Source organism: Eschrichtius robustus, chromosome 9 (assembly GCF_028021215.1).
Source record: "Eschrichtius robustus isolate mEscRob2 chromosome 9, mEscRob2.pri, whole genome shotgun sequence".
NCBI lineage: Eukaryota > Metazoa > Chordata > Mammalia > Artiodactyla > Eschrichtiidae > Eschrichtius > Eschrichtius robustus.
Genome location: NC_090832.1, coordinates 17,015,260 through 17,032,796, shown reverse-complemented (window position 1 = coordinate 17,032,796; position 17,537 = coordinate 17,015,260). Strand labels below are relative to the sequence as shown.

At 43.2% G+C, this 17,537-nt stretch overlaps 1 protein-coding gene across 2 annotated transcripts in view; it reads left to right on the top strand.

Annotated features, from left to right (window-relative positions):
* UST (uronyl 2-sulfotransferase) overlaps positions 1-17,537 on the top strand; it is a 288,030-nt gene that overhangs the window by 165,835 nt on the left and 104,658 nt on the right. For both annotated transcript variants that reach the window (XM_068550775.1, XM_068550776.1), the window contains exon 4: positions 7,542-7,621. In XM_068550775.1, coding sequence (XP_068406876.1) covers positions 7,542-7,621 — 80 coding nt within the window. The remainder of the gene's footprint in view (positions 1-7,541; positions 7,622-17,537) is intronic.

Below are 17,537 nucleotides of genomic sequence, written 5' to 3'. Positions count from 1 at the left end.
ATATGAGCCTAAAAGATGGAGAAAGCAAATACTTTTTCTATTTTTATTTATACTGAAGCTATTGAGGACTCCAAATTGCAAACAGCACCTACTCTGCGCTAATTGTTTTACTTCATTATTTCATTTAACTCTTCTGGGCCTAAAACTGTACCAGTGAGTGAGTATGATTTCCTATTTTATGGATGAGAAAACTAGGACAACCCGATGAAGTCACTTTCCAAATATAATAAAATGACTATCCATGGTACCTGGACTTGAACTTAGGCCTTCCCGAATCCAGGAGCCGTTCTCCTAATGCAGTGGCTATCTGCTCTGGCTGCACCGCAGAATACCCAGCTGAGCCTTTTGAAACATATAGTTGCAATGGCCCTTCTCCTGGAGATTCTAGGGTAGAGTCCAGAAAACTTTTTTTTTTTTTTTTTTGATCAAGTGCCACGGGAGTTACAGAGTTAAGGATCCCTGCCAAAACCATCAAATCAGCATTTCCCTAAGTGTGTTACTGAGTATCCTAGTCCCCTAAGACACTGAAAAAAAAGAAAGTACCATGATTCAATAAATTTGGGAAATGTTGTCCCCTTGTCCCCCTCTAGGAAAGTCATGACAATTATTCACATTTTAAAGACTCTGAGAATTCTTTCCATTAAAAACAAAATGAAAAATCTGTTTAACCAGCTTTCACCTAGAGTTTCCCCGTCTTAGTTGGCCAGGGGACTCTTTGTGAGTGTTTGTGGCTCTCAGTTGCATCCCACAGAGCTCTCACAGTTTGGAGCTGGTGGACCAGCCTACACGGTTCCATCAGCCATATCAGTAAAGGCTACTCTTTCACTATAAACTCCACGTCTGCTCTGACTCTGTTCAACAGCCATTCAAATGACTAAAATCTTGAAAAGTATTCAAAGGGTAGAGGAGACAAGAGCCCCTATGTCTGTGTGCTCTAGATTGCTTTAGCCTCTTGGTCGGAAACAGAATTTCTTTATAGTGTTTTAACTTCCCTTCCCCACTGCTCTCACCCACTGCAAAGTCCAAGTCTGTGACTACAAAGCATTGCGACTCGAGAAGAGAAAGTGCGCCTAAAGAAACCATGTTAGATTTGGAAACGGTCTTGGGGCCACGGGGATTCCTCCTAGGCTTCCCTAAAGCAGGGTCAACGGCCTCTGTTTAAAGGCAAAGGTTCACTCATTTGTTTTTGAGACAGGTCTCGCCATTGTTTCTTTATCCATTGTGATGTATATTCATTGGAGACCTACTGTTATTGGTGTATACTGAGCACCAGACAGCACACTAGATGTTTGTGCATCTTACTTTAATCCTTTAAGCAACATTATTAGGAAAGTATTATCACCCTCTTTTATAGGAAAAAGTAAGTGCTCAAGAAGAATGTGGGAGAATAAGAATTGAAAGTGAACTGGGGTCAAATCCTGGAGAACCTTGAATGTTAGGCTAAGGAGATAGAACATTATTCATGGGCAGTGGGAGGTTAATAAAAAAAATTGGTTCTTAACTATCATGGGCATCAGAGTCTTCTTGGGAGCTTTTTCACAACACGTATTTCTAGGTCTTACTACAAAATACTGAGTTATATACTCTTAATGGTGGAGCCCACATATTTGTATCACGGGGGGGAAAAAACTCCCCAAGAGATGCTCATGCACAATTCTAGTGAAGAATCATTGTATGAAAGCCTCTAATTATTAGAAAGTTTTCTTTCTATTAAGGGGAATCCTCCACTAAGCAAGAAAATTTCCTCTTTCACCTGCGAATCCCTCAAAACTCTGAAGACATCTTATTTCCCCTGAAGTGTTATTGAGGGGTGTCTCCTCAGAAGCCTGCACATTTATCTCAGAAGCCTTACCCTTGCTTGAGACGTTTTGGAAAAGTCTCCTTAGAATGACCCTCAGAGTTTCCTGACTTTAGAGTAGGAGGGATGTGTCCACAGGCATCAGAGGTGCTCCAACGGGACTTTGGAAGCAAACCAAAAAGATGAGCTGAGTCCGTCTCCAGGCCACAGGGCTAAGTTCACCCAGTTCTGCAAACGAGGTCTTATCTTGGAGTCCTATAGACAAAAGCTGAGTCTGCTAATGAAAACTCAGTGGAAAGAAAAGCGGGAAAAAGAAAGAAGCAACAAGGCCTGAAAAATTAAGACGTTTTCTCCTCTCCTTCCAGTTGTAGCCACGAGATTGATTTTTCTCTACTCAGACGCAGCCTCTTAGCCTTGTTCACATCATTGCTCCCCCTGGTGGTCTTCTTCTTCATTGCAGGCATGTGTTGCACTGACTGCGCAGCTCCACGCTGAAGGTGGGAAGATCATCCTACCTCCTGCAAGAAGGGCTTCCTCTTTGCAGGAGGAAGAGGGAAAGATAACCTGAGCCCACAGCCAACCTCCTGGCCTCTGAGGTTAAAGGACCAAGGAGTTCTCCTCTGACCTACTCCTTATTTGGCTTTGCTGTGTAAAAACATGCTTTTCTTTCATTTAAGATTTGTGCAAAATTATAGGGCATCTAGTTGTTCACGGGTGACTCAGGAATTCAGATCAGAGTAGGGTCAATACTCTGCCAGTTACCGCTGACGAGCATTTCCCAAAGAAGTCTTTTACTAACCAGCTGTGTTTGTAGAACTGCAGTGTAAAGGTTTTCTGCTCTATCATCTCAGGCAGTTAGGTTGACAGTGAAAGATTAAAAGCTACTGCCTGGCATATCCTCTGCATTATAAATTCTGTCTGATTCTTGCCTCTTTTTTTAAACTTCAATTCTGTCTCATTCTCAGATGTGCTGTGATTTAACTTCTTCCTTTAGATCCATTCCGTTACATAGTTCTTTTTCTTTCTTTCTTTCTTTTTTTTAGTATTTTAAATTCATTCCTGGCTTGTTATAATATACTGTTTTCCTACCTAGAACTTTAAAAAATATTCTCTCTGGTGTTTTAATGCTTTTTTAAAAAATTATTTTTAATGCTTTTCCACCTGTTAGAACTTTCTTTTAATTTTTCAGCCCATCACATAAAAGGTAGAAAATTCATATCCCCGTAAACCCTCTTTAGTCTCCAGAGTTGTTTTGCTAACCGACCCCTTCCTCCCATCTTAACAGGTTATATATAGTTTGAAAAGCAGTGGGAATGATAAGGAGATTGTAGCTTAGTGATGAGTAGCAGAATTTTTGGTGTCAGACAGACTTGGATTTGAATCCGGGCTCCAACTTTTTCTAGTGGTGAGACCGTAAGCAATCTGTGTAGACTTTCTGTGCCTCAGTTTCTTAACCTGTAAACCCTGGATAATAATACTGAACTCACGGAGTCGTTTGAAGATGAAATGACGGTATGTGTATAAAGAGCATCTCGATACAGTGCATAGCCTGGGAACCACTCAGAAAATGATAGTTTGTTTGGTGTTGTTACATCCTAGATGTTGTAGTAGTAAAACTGTTAACTCCACGTGACACCACGGTAATGAAGGCACAGATCTGCCCCAGAAAGGCTGAATTCATTGCCTTAGTGCTAATTCTGTTTTCAGTGAACTGTATATTTCTTAACTCCAAAAAAATTTTTCTGAAGAGGGTACTTCGTTGCATAAACAATTATGGGTATGTCTTCTATGTAGGCACCTGGGCTTGGCTTTCTGGGGGAGAAATAAAACCTGACCACAACCCTCAAGGAGCTTTCAAGCTGGTTCAAAGCCAGCACTCAAACTCAGCTATAATGTAACGTAAACAGATCATGTCCTGGAAAATTCTCAAAGTACTGTGGGAAGTTAAAGAAGGCAATGTCATCTCTACCCAGAGATGTTCGAAACCAAACCCATTTCCCCTCACTTCTGGAGCCAGAGTGCTTCCTCCTGCAGTGTTCCCCGTCTCCACCAATGGGTGCCACCGCATGTTCAGATCCCAGCCAGGACTCTGAGAAGGAAGCTCTGTTGACCACACCCTCTCCTTCCCTTCTGCTGCCAGCTGCCACAAGGCTCAGCAGATTCTCCCTCCTTAATGTACCCAGATCTCTCCATTTATTTTCACTTCCATGCACTTCATTCCGTGGTTCTGAAACTGTTAAGCCGTAGACTCTCCTGGCGGGCTTGTGAAAACGCGGATTGATGGGCCCCACCTCCAGAGTTTCTCCTAATTCCGTAGGTGCGGAATGAGGCCTGAGGACCTGCATTCTTGTTGGACACATGTCCAGTTGATGCTGGTGCTGTGGGTGTGGGACCCCCACTGAGAAGTGACGCGTTCATGACCTCATCATTTCCTGTTGGGATTACTGCCGTCTTCCCAGCTAAGCTTTCTGCCTCTCTAATCCTCACCCTCTTCTTCACATTCTCCACCTGACCTTAGATCTGAGAGAAAAAAAGTCCTTTCTGGCTGTGGACTGCCCAGAGGATAAATGTCAAAATCCTTCATGTGACCTGCAAGACCCTCAGTTACCCAGCTCGTACCTTCCTCTCTAGTTATCTGCTGCCTTGCTGATCCCATGCCTGACCTCCTGGCAGTTTTAATATCCATGTCATTTTTGTGTTTTGTCCTTTGCATCCACTGTTCACTCTGTCTGCCATGCTGTGAGTCCCTTTCTTCACTTGTTAACTCCTGTGGGTCCTTGCAAACCACTTAGAAACACCTCCGTGGGGAAACATCACCTCTCTGTCTGCAAGCAGGGACAGGTGCCTCACCTCCGTGCCTTGTACCCCATGGTGATTATCACATGATGGCCCCTGCCTGCTCGTCCACTTCTCCCCCAAGACTCTGAGCTTCCTGAAAGCAAGAACCTAATCTTTTATCTCTATAGCCACAACCTGGAGTGGCACATTGCCTGACAGAGTTGGAAATCAACGGATGGTGAGTGAAAGGACACATCCAGGAAGGCTACTGGGAGGAGGCGAGCATTTTAGCCAGATGTAAGAGTGATTAGGATTTGGACATGCAGCGAGAAGAGGAAGAACATTCTATAAGAAGAATCTTGAGCCTGAGCTTGGACATCAGTCTTGGACATGGTGTGAGGAAGGAATATGGAGGAGTCTAGTTTGGCTGGCCACAGGATGTGGGGTCTTGAGAGCCAGCTGAGGGAGAGAGTAAAGACAGAATTAACATGACTCGGCAAGGGATTGAATATGGGAGTTCAGGAAAGACACAGATCAAATGTGAGGATATGGAGAGTACCATTAACTGGAAAAGGAGTGAAGATGGGCGAAGATCAAGAGTGTGGTTTTGGCCAGGGTAGATTTGGGAACATCATTAGGACACATTCCACTGTCTTGTCTTTATGTGTCTTCCCACTGATCTTATTCAGGTTTTGATGTCCAGGGCTTAGTAAGCACCCAATAAATGCTGAATGAATGAATGCAGTGGAATTAAAATAAAGATCAGCAGTGGTCCTGCATGAGCCAAGGAAAAGGAGACTTAGTTTCTTTGATAATTTTAGGTAGTGCCATTGCCACCCATGCAGATAGGAGTTGAACAAGAGAAAAGGCAGGCTGCTGGCAGCAATGGGAAGACCAAGAGGGAACTCAGGTGATGACCAGCGGGGGCTCAGGAGACAGTCGCTTGTCACTAGACATGGGGAAAGTTAGCGTTTGTGAAGACCATCATGTGATAACCGTGAACCTGATGTCTTATGGTACTTCACGTGGGTTTTCCTATTTGGTGTGCGGGTCAAATGCATGAGAGCTGAGATGTACTCCCTGACTTCCCTGTACTAATGCAATAAATGCGAGCATTAGTAACCTTTATTCTTTGTTTAAAGATCCGTCTCGAATGAGTTATGCCTTGTCACTGCTAATCCATTTTTCCTCGTGAAATAGACAGCTTTATGACTATTATGACACTGTTCTCATAATCTAACCACTACTGTTCTTCCATTAAATTTAACACATTGACATGTGTTTAGAGAATGTAATATAATGTTGAATATGTGAAAGAAACAGGTTTTCTTCTGACTTGTTTTTCCAGTCTTGTGCAATGCTAGGGTGCTTTCTCATATTATTCTTATGTGTGCAGAGAAATATCTGAAGAAAAATCATCTAAAGATTAAAGCATTAAATGGTCTTTATATTAAACATCCACAGTTATGCTTCTAAGCAGACATCCTCAGATATCAGTTACCTTTGGTTGTGCTTTCAAATTGTTACCTTTGGTTGTGGTTGTGCTTCCGAAACGGTGGTTCTACTGGTAGATCAACAAAAATCAAAATTTACAGTATGAAGGAAGCCGAAAGTTTTATTACCGAAAACAAGCGCTGGGGCATGCAGGGGGGATGTAGAGGATAAACAGTAGATAAAAAGGCAGGATTCAATTTCCTTTTACGCTCAAGCGTGGGGACAGGCAGACCATTATTTACCCGTGCCTGCCACTGACGAACAGAAGCATTGGTTATGAACTGCAAGTCATTTACTTTTAAAATTCAATTTCATTTCTTCAAACAGTCGTTCTGAGCACGAATATCTAATGAAAGGGTTTAGGCAACGACGTCCTCATGTGACGATCTGTAAGTCATGCACTAGTTGGAATTAATTCATTTAAGAAATATTTATTGGGCATTTCCGTGGATGTCAACCCTGAGCTGGACAGCAGGGAACAAGGCAGACCAGGTTTCCTCTCATGCTTGGGACAAACCTGGAGTTCCAGACTCTGATTTTTTTATTGTTATTGCTCTTATAGTTTACACATGAATGACCGTTTTTGTTTCCAGTTTTCAACTTGAACTATTTTATAAAATGTGAAGTGCTGCCCTTCTGATGTCTATCCAAAGTAGCAATTTTCAATGTGCTTCTTAAAAATTCCAGTGTGTCAGCTTTGATGGGGCAAATTAGAAAATCTAAGGAAAGTGGAATTCAGGAAGTCAGGGAGTCATAAGAATGCTTGGAATTTCTAACAGATTTTACTAAACATTTTCTGTATCATGACATGTTCCAGAAGACCGTAACTGTTAGTTTATACAAATTAAAACTACTTTTTGCCTTGCTGATAACTGCAAATAAATAATTCAGATGACCACCCACCAAAAAACCGAGACTTTGTGTGTGTGTTTGGGGTGGGACGGTGGGGGGTGGGGTGGAGGAGAGGATTGTGTGTTTCCTATGAAATACTTGCTTTGTAAATTTTATAATCAAAGAGGAAAATAATGAGGTATTGCCTCATTTTATTCCCACTTTTCAATTCTGCAGAACTAGTTTCAAATACTTCTGTATTTCCCAGTAAGATCATTATAGAAATGTAAAATAATAACCTTTGTCTTGATTTGACTTTAAAGGAGGGGATTAAAGGCATTTTCTTGTTTGCATTTCGGTACAGCAACAGGCTGACTTCTCCAGCTAAAATTACTTAACCTGTCACTTTGTTTTCATGGTGGCAATCAACTAAATTAAATACAGGACTATACATTGGGATAGCTGTGTTTTATTTAGTAAGAAGCCTTATGTAAAGTTCATAAATGTTGCACAAAACACAGCTGTTTGGCCCTGGTCCAAGAGGTAATGAGGATAAAAAGAGTAGGGGAGATAACCTTTAGCTTAATATAGCTTGGTAAATTAGATCCTATATATGCTAATTTTGTACTTTTTTTAATAGATGGAACTGATTAAAAATATAAGTACTGCCGAACAGCCCTATTTATTCACTCGACATGTTCATTTCCTCAACTTCTCAAGGTAAGATATTTTCCAGTTTAATGGTTCTTTCGTTTCTTTTCAGTACTTAGTCTCCTTCTAACAAACAATTACTTTAAAATCTACCTTCATTTCCTAGGTAGTGTAATTGCCCTTCAAAAGGCATTTTTAATCCATTTATTTTTGCTGTAGAGGGATCAAAATTTGAAATATTTGGACAGAAGTTCATTTCTTTCTAGAATATTAATCTTAAATCTTGTGGAAGCTTGAAATTATTTTTAATGAGAAGCCGTTTGACCCGATAGTTCTCTCTAAAAAAAAAAAAAAAAAAAATTAGGTTTTGTATTGAAACAAAATAGGCAAGAGATGGATATTTTAGCAGACATATTTCATTGCACATTTTTATACAATTTGAACTCGCACAGGACTCTGGCAGTAACTTAGTGGTGGAATTATGTGTATTTTATAGGGTCCAAAACGTTAGGACCAGCCTCTCTACCTTTTTAATACTCCATTTGATTACTCTAAGCCTTGCGTGTTTGATGCTGGTGGGTATTCTAGAAATCTGCTTTTTTCTTCAGCTGCAGGGACCTTTTGATAATAATGCAAATCTTCGAATTTATGTGTTTAGACCCTTGAGCTGTCAAGTTGCTAACTGCAAGTTCTGGGCAAGTTCCTCTCCTCCCCCGGAAGCCATTAGCACAGGTTGCCTTGTCAACTGTGCCAGGAGTTCTCAGATTCCTCCTCGCAGGCTGGCCTGTCTGAGCTCACAGTTGGTTTGGGCTGACAGAGCACTGGGTCCAGGGGCAGATCTGCTGACCAGCCCGGGACCCTGGGCCTCCCTCATCAGCCATCTGACTGGCACTTCCCTCACTGCTTTTCCCGTGGGGATAACGGGACCTCATAGGCCCACAGGAGGGTCCTGCTAGCTGTGCTGACCTAATGGCCCCGAGGGCCGGGCCACCAGGGAGGCCTGAGTTTGCACTGGGCAGGCACTTTGGCTGCCCTGCCCCAGGATGCCTAACAGTCTGCCGGGGTGGGAGAAGGTTTTAGCCTTCAAAACAGTTTCCTGCTGCCTACACACAAATTAATTAAAAAAAAAAAAAAAAAAGAAAAAAACAGTTTCCTGCTGTGCAGCAGGCCCTGTGCAAATGAAGTGCAAAGAGAATGAGATTCAGCAAAGCAAGTTATTAAACAGCAAAGAGGAGTTGCTGCCTTATCTTTGAAAGCAAGTTTCCTCTGAAGTTTCCCCAGCCTGTCTGATACCCAGAGTCCCCTCGGGTGGTGAACAGGTGAGGAGGACACCTGCGATTATCCTCAGTGGCCCAGGGCTACAGCGTCCAGGAGAGCTGAGTGGGTCTCCAGCTACATGTCTAAAGTGGCTTGTCACTGGACTGTTTGGGGTACGTGCCCTGCCTCTCACTTCCGGTGGGCCAAGGAACATATAATTAGACATAATTAGATAACGAGGACTGGGTAGCTATTTCGGGCCTTGTGTTTTATGACTTGTAGACGGCAGAGCACGGACCCTCTGACCCCTTGCTTCTCTCATGCGCTTCCTTCCCTCCTTCCTGCGTCACCCCTGACGTCCTCAAGCCTCATTCATTTCTCCTTCCTCTTTTTTTTAAACTTTTTATTGGAGTATAGTTGATTTACAATGTTGTGTTAGTTTCAGGTGTACAGCAAAGTGAATCAGTTATACATATACATACATCCACTCTTTTTTAGATTCTTTTCCCATATAGGTCATTACAGAGTATTGAGTTGAGTTCCCCATGCTATACAGTAGGTCCTTATTAGTTATCTGTTTTTTTGTTTTTTTTTTTAGAAGGTATTCTTTTTTTTTTAAATGTTTCTTGGCTATTGGATTTCTACTTTTTTTCCCCTTAATTAATTAATTTATTTATTTTTGGCTGTGTTGGGTCTTCATTTCTGTGCGAGGGCTTTCTCTAGTTGTGGCAAGCGGGGCCACTCTTCATCGCGATGCGCGGGCCTCTCACTATCGCGGCCTCTCTTGTTGCGGAGCACAGGCTCCAGACGCGCAGGCTTGGTAGTTGTGGCCCACGGGCCTAGTTGCTCCGTGGCATGTGGGATCTTCCCAGACCAGGGCTCGAACCCGTGTCCCCTGCATTAGCAGGCAGATTCTCAACCACTGCGCCACCAGGGAAGCCCCCAGTTATCTGTTTAATATATAGTAGTGTGTATATGTCAATCCCAATCTCCCAATTTATCCCTCCCCCTGCCCCTTACTCCCTGGGAACCATAAGTTTGTCAAACCTCATTCATTTACTCCTCTTGCTTCAAGGGCAAATCTTTACAACCAAAACAAATTGCAACACAACTAATTTTAATCAGGATAGTGTAGCACTCTAGTGACAAGCCAACACCAATATCTTAATTGGATCAGCAGAGCTGGGCACAGCCTGGTGGCCATATTTTATCATGGCCTACACTACCGAGAGTTTAATCTTGATTGATTTAGTTCTGAAAGAAAAAAAAAAAATGATAAACACCTTTTAGAAGACACCGCATTTCAGGAAGCAGTGTCAGCCTGGCTGTCAGGACCTCTGGCTGTCAGACCTTCCTGCTGACCATAGGCTCGGCGAACAGTTTAACCTTTTGAGGGGAGAGGGTCTCCATTTTCCCATCTATAAAATAGGGACAGTTCCTACCCACCCCTGGTTTGTAGGGATGCTCGAAACACGTGAAGGAAAGCCTTTGAAGTTCTTGGAGAGAAGGATATTATGTGTACTCCAAGTGGCATTTAAAAGGCATTTCTGTAGAAGCCTCAGTCTGAGCCCCCAGTTTGGCTCCTGTCCCAGTGCAGCCTGGCAGCGTCTCCAATGTAACGCCTTGAGGACAGGGCCCTGCTCTCGCTGGTTTCTCCTCCCTCGATTCCATTTTGTTCAGTTAAATACATACATACTGACGACCGTCTATCGCTGGACCCTGCGCTAGGACTGGGGCTTCTGCAGTGAACAAGAAATGCTGTCCATGCCTTCAGGGAACTGTAAGTTCTTCGTCCATTAAGGAAGAAGCAGCAACGAAACATGATGAGCTTTAGGAGAAAGACTCAGTGGGTGTCCCCTAGGGGAAGTGGGAGGGCAGGACCCTCCCTCCTGGAGCAGGAGCCATTGCTGCTGGGCTGTGAGGGATGGGTCAGCTTTAGACAAACGAAGGGGAAGGGCACTGGCGGCCCAGGAACCAGCCTGAGCAAAAACTGAACAAAGAGAAGGATGGAAAGGAATCCCGGAAATGGGAGCACAGCAGGAATGGAACAGTAGTGAAGAGTTTTAAGCAGGAAAAAGTAGAGACTGGCCTGATCAGCTCGAAAAAACTCATGCTGACTATGGGTTCAATCTCATTCTCTCTTCCCATCCCACATGCACAAGGCCCGGGGCCTCAGCTACGAGACCTCCATAAGCATAAACAGAAGGACACGTTGAATTTTAATACATTACAAGACTATTACACTCATTGAACATGAGAATTTAAGCCATCAGCTTTTCTTTTTCAAGGGAATAGCTTTATTTAAAGAAAATTTCTTAGGTATAAATGGCAAACTGTGGGCATACAAGGAAAGCCCCCAAATACACAATTAATAGAGAAAAACAACTATGTTGGGACTTGTTTAGAGGGATTTCACAATACTTTTAAAACTGAGTTTTGTATTTTGAATGATAAGGCATAGAGATAATTAAGCTGCTCTTAAGACACCTACCCTGATCTTTGCTGACACGCATTGTTTCACAATAATGAGGTTATTAAGAGAAGAATTGGCGCTGCAACCTAATATTCTGTATTCATGCTTTATGTCTAAGTTTCCTTACATTCTTGACATGCAGCAAAACACTTGCTGGGAAGTGGAATGTAAGAATGAAAGTCTAACCTCCTTCCCAACACCTTCTTTTGTGCATTTATGTTCTGAACTCTTGAAGTGTATGGCATTATACCAAAATGAATCGCCCCTTATTTCTTTTTCTCCATTAAGTATGGCATTCTTGTCTGGAATTTAGATACTCTGAGTGATGTAAAATTCTATCCTGTGAGTTTTTGGTGATTCAATAAGTTTCATTTGTTCATAACCTAGGCATCTTGTCCTGTCCCATTTTTTCTCTTTTTTTTTTTAGACCTAGAAGGAACAATTTCACCATACCCATTTTAATTAATTCAACCATAGAAAGCAATACTATCAGACCAAAATAGTGCTTTTGTAGTTGCCTCGGGGAAGGCTTCCTGCCAGAGGAGATAAACACTACGAGGTCAGCAGAAACCTCAGATCAATTTGGGTTCGTGAGGTTTTCCACTGCTCTTTCACATGGTTTTTGAGCTACCTGAAAGTTCAGGCCAGACAAATGTTTTTCACCTGGTCTACCTGGAGAAGTGAGTCAAAATTACTTCGGCCTAAAAGATGCTACTCTTTGTTGTGATGTTTAATATTTTTGTACTCTGGTTTCATGTTTCTGTTCCCAGTTGTTGAAGTCACCTAAAGAATTAGAATTTTTGAAAAAGTTCAGCCTCCCAACATCATCTCTTTAAGTATGTCTTAGATCATCAAGACTGTGACAGACAATTCAATTTGTCGTCCCCCCTCCTGCCCCGTTTTGTTTTCTAAGATTATTTTTTGGCGGCGGGGGGGGGAAGTAATTTTTTTCCTATGTACAATTCCCCTCGACCCCCAACTTGGGTCTTGCAGGGAAAACACTGTGGAGGTTTGTGTCAGAGCGCAATGCTATGAAAATAGCCCAAGCGAATTATGAGATATCAATACACTAACTAATCTCAAACTACCACTACTCTTAACCTTTTTCCGTGTCTCTTCCTTTCTCACCCATGGCCCCCTTACCCTTCTTTGTGTCCATTTCTCTTTCCTTATTTGTCTCTGATGGTGGCTCCAATGCCAAAACTAACTTGCAAAAGCAAAACATTTAAAAATCAATCAATCACTGCAGAAGTAAGTAAGGTGTGATGTGCAAGGACACGATGTGAGTTTTGGACACTTTCTTTCTTCCCTTGAAGGGAGGTGTTAGTTACTGATGTGAATAAAGTCTGTCCTCTGATGGCATCATTTAACAAAACAAATCCGATCTCGCTAATTCCATAATTCAAACGGGTTTCCACATCTTATTTCTAAATGTTGACTTTGTTTTCATTCTCATTAGCAAAGTCATCCATTTTAATTGTGTCCTGCAAATCTTTTGTAATAGTGACAGACGCCGCAAGCTCTGAAGAGAGCGTCAAAATAAAACTGATATTAGTGCTTATTGAATGCTATCTTTACCTGCTTAGACAGAGCCCAGAAGTTTCATTTTCAGAATGAGAGTCTTCTCTCAGTTTATCCTGTGAAGACATGGCTGGACTCATCTTCTGAAAATGGCGCTCTCCGCCTCCCTTTTCTCTTCTCCCTCCACAGCAGGTGGACTCTGCCGCCCGTGAACCCACACACGTGGCTGGCCTGGCAGGGAGTAGTATGATCTGGACTTGCCCTGAGCCCATCTCCCTGCACACCACTAAGGGCTTCCTCCTTGTCCTCTATTTGCTTCCATCAAGTCATCTTCCTCTCCCAGCAGGAACCTTACCTCCAGTGTCCCAGCTGCCCCACCCTCACTCAGCAGAAGCTCCCGCCTCTCTTCCCTCAGGACACTCAGGGAGCAGAGAGTAGCTCAGACTCTACTTGCGTTTCGTGATGGGAGGCTCTGTCCTGGGCACCAAGGACCAAAGTGTCCACTGAATAAGGTTGTGAGGACGGAGGGCGGCCCTTCCACCCCGTTGCAGCAAATGACCATTAACTAACCATCTTCCCCCTCCTCCGCCTGCAGGCAGCCCCTCATGCTGCCCCCCAAACAACTATATCCTTTTCCACGGTGGCCTTTCTCTCACTTCAAAGTGTCTCCTTCCTCACTGACAGGGATCAAAGCATGGGCCACTAGCCTTGGGACACTCTTCCTTTTTTGATGTGGGTGGCAGCACAGGAATAACCTCTACTTTTAGGCCAGAGGTAAAAAATACAGATATACTTTCAGTAGAATGGAAATTGCCAGGGGTAAGGAGGAAGGAGGGGAACGGGATTTATTGTTTACTGGGCACAGAATTTCACTTGGGGATGATGAGAAGATTCTGGAGTTGGACGGTGGTGATGGTGGCACAACAGTGTGAATGTACTTGATGCCACTGAACTGTACCCTTAAAAATGGCGGAAAGGGTAAATTTTATGTTATGTGTATTTTAGCACAAGTAGAAATTATATATATGTATACTTTCAAAAGCTGTTTGTACTCATAGAAAACTCTACTGTAGTAGGAGGACAAAATAGTCTTAACTCTCTAGAATAATTTTTTTTTTCACTTTCATGCTTTATTGAAAGTAAAATATGAATCAAAGACAGGTATTGGTAAGCAGGTTATGTCTCTAAAGAATTACTTTTAGTTCAGAGCAGAATGTTGTCCCATCTTCTGTGATACAAATCCTTTGCGGACCAATGCATCTGGCATGAAACTCAAGCAACGAAATGTAACAGAACTTTATTCCCTCCCGTGCCTATAAATCTCATGTGTAAACATGGTTTACTGATACTGCTACTAAACTTTTTCAGTCTTTACTTGCCCATTTCCCCCCCACCCCCCTTAAATATAAAATTTGAAACATTTCCTTCAAGTCTGATGGCCTTCAGTGCAATCTGCTATATTTGACATAAGGCATTTGGGGACAGTCACTTTTGAATGGTTTTCTGCCTTGCAGAGGAGTCACGTATATAGTTTTGGCCTTAAGTCTTGGTATTTAATACATGCAACAATGGCCCAGGAAGAATATCATCAGCGATCTGATGAAAGTGTACCTAAAATTCTTTCCCAAGTGCTTTGTGTAGCTACTGGGAGGTGACTAGTGTTGATTGATCGGTTGATCCATGGAGGTAGCTGTGTGGGGCGAATAGTGAAGAAAATCCTCAGAATGAGACATTCAGGAATGCACGGGAGAAGTGAGAACGATGCAGTTATTATTTCTAGAGAATTATGTCCTGCTTTGGACCTTCATCTTCTCATCAAAAAACCAAAAACAGAATACGGTAAATTTGCCGAGGGTCAGAAGGAGACCCACAGGGGTAATTAAAGAGTTGGTAAATATGACCTCTGAACAGATATCAGTGAAATTGGAAGTACCTGCTATCTTAGGATGCCTGGAAAGAGCTCGAAATATGCAGTGGTTTTTGTGGTGACCAAGGACAAAGAGGGGGTCATCAGCTGTGGTCGGCTCAGGTTTTTTAAAAACTTGATAAAGATGAAATTAGGGCTATAGATTATAAAATTAAGGGAAATGAATCTCAAGACCAATGCTAAAGGAATTTCAAAAAGAAACACACGCAAGAAAACGTTAAAGGAGCTGAGAAGGCTAAAAGTTGTAAAAGCATCTGAAGAGGAGCTGATCCCTTGTGTCGAGTGGATCAAACCAAAGGAAATGTGCACAAAAGGAAGATTAGGAATTTCAGTCGAGCATAACAAGGACGCCTCAACTGATGGGCTTCACAGGGAGGCTGTGGAATCTCCTCTCAAGGGTTTTAAAAAATAAGGCAGAGTGTTGTGCTTCCTGGGAAGGCGGGGGAGGGGCGGGGGGAACAGTCAGTTCAGGTGACCCAGAGACCTTCCAAGGGTGACCTGGACTTCTGACCAGAATTTTAAAATTACTGAGAGAAGACAAACTGATCCTGAGAGAGGATGGGATGAGGCTGGGACATTTGTTTCCCTTCTCAAGCCCAGGGACACATGGGTGGTGTTTGGCCCCTTTTGTGTAACTGACATGTCACCCCAGATTTTGCCAGTTTGGGAAGGAGCTGTGTGTCCTAGAAAAAGGATGAGGGCTGGTGGTCTGAAACCATTATTACTGTCATTTTCTGCAAAAGGAAAGATATGTAGCAGATACCTCTCTCACAGTTAGAAATTTCTAGAGAGGCTATTACAGTATCTGATACTATTTGACAATAAATTCCTACGTTGTCTAAAACTTCTTCTGGAAATCTTGCATTGGGTCACAATGTGCAGACAGGAGCAGGTCACCCCGGCTCGACAAGCCTTGTCATTCTTCTCATCTATAGCCTGCAGTGGCAGGTGGCTGTGACCAGGCTGAGAACATGTGGTAGTGGGCAGCCGTGCGTGGACCCACAGCACCGGGCGCTGCTGCTAATTAGCGGTAATAGTCATTCCTCACATGACCGTGGAAGCACAGTTGAGGTTTTTAATAGCATGTTGCAATTTGAGGGTTGAATTGCATTCACATCTGGTATGCAGGCTTTGTCTTTCTAATCCCTAACCCTATTACTTTAGTTGCTGTTTATCATCGATATGAAACCCAATTTAATTCAAAAGAGGAAGATACACCCAGGATGATGGTGGTTAGCGGTGGTTGGCACAGCTGACTTCTGGCACTAGTTAGTTGTTCGCCCAGCTGCGTGAACGTCACCTTGTGTACATCTGGGATCTGACAAGAGTCGTGTTGGCATGGCTGACCCTGCTCCTGAGTGGTGTGTTTTCCAATGTGGTGTATTCGAGGAGTCCAGAATCGCATTCACGCATCCTGGCGCCTGAAATCACACCATCGGAGAGTCATTCCTTCTTGTGCCTTTGGATTCTTCTCTCTGAAGATTCTCTTTTAAAACGCAAAGACCTGGAGGGACTTCCCTGGCAGTCCAGTGGTTAAGACTTCACCTTCCAATGCAGGAGGTGTAGGTTTAATCCCTGGTCGGGGAGCTAAGATCCCACATGCCTCGCAACCAAAAGCCCAAAACATAAAACAGAAGCAATATTGTAACAAATTCAATAAAGACTTAAACAATTGTCCACATTAAAAAAAAAAACAAAAAAACCTGGGGAAAGCGTTCTATGTATCAATACGCAAAAAACAATTGGTGGCTCGTTGTGTCTACTTTCCTTTACCACAGAGCCCTGTGATAGTGGCGGAAACTTGCAAACTCAGAAACATCCACCCATGGTGTCTTCTAAGACGATGCCTTCATTGGTTGAGCGCCTACTGCGTGCCACACACTGTCTAAAGGACATTGTTCCTGGCTTCTGGAGGCCCATAGTCTGATGGGAGAGGCAGACATGTACACACAGTGTGGAGAGAGCATTTGAGCCAGAGGAGGGAGGGATTGACACAAGGATGGGAGTCAACTGCGGAAGGATGTGACGGTGATTCTGGGCTGGGTCTTGAAAGGTGAACAGTCTGCCAGCTGGAGAGCTGGGAGCAGGGTCGTGTCAGTTTGTTTTCTCTGAGCTCTTTCTGACCCCTGCCAGAATGTCTAGGCATCCTCATCGGAAGGTCATGGGGTGAGAGAAGCCTGTGGGTCCCTCAGGAGGTCCCCAGAGCAAGACCTCTGCCCAGAGCCTGGAGAGTTCTCCCAGGCCTTTCAGGGTCACTGCTTTCAGGCAGTTCAAAGAGACAGGGGAGGAATCCGTAAGACAAATTCAGCCAACCTAATCCTTTTGCCTGGCGAAGGCCTCGCTCTTGGGCCAGAATTCAGTGCATTTGTCTAGTCCCTTTGTGGAAGGAATTAAAATGGCACACTTAGATATTTGCTTTATTTTTATCTAAAACCCCTTGCCATCATTTGAGGATAATTATATTGATTTTTGTTGTGTTCATGTTATCCCTTACACTGTTACTTTTCTCAGCTTTGGCATCTTCTTTCCATGGTTCAGAGCACAGATTCTGGAGTCAGACTGCCTGGGTTCATATCCGGCAGCCACAAGTTACGAGCTCCCTGCCTCCGTTTCCGCCCGTGTAAATGAGGATAATTATGATTTCTACTCCACTGAGGTGTTGGGAGGGTTCCGCGAGTCGGTTACAAAGTATTTACAGCAAGGTAAACAGGGAGCGTTTAATAAATTTTGGCTGCTAGTATCCACTTCCTGTAGACCCCCTTATCTGAGACTGTTTGAATTAGAATGTAGAATAAGTACCATTTCAC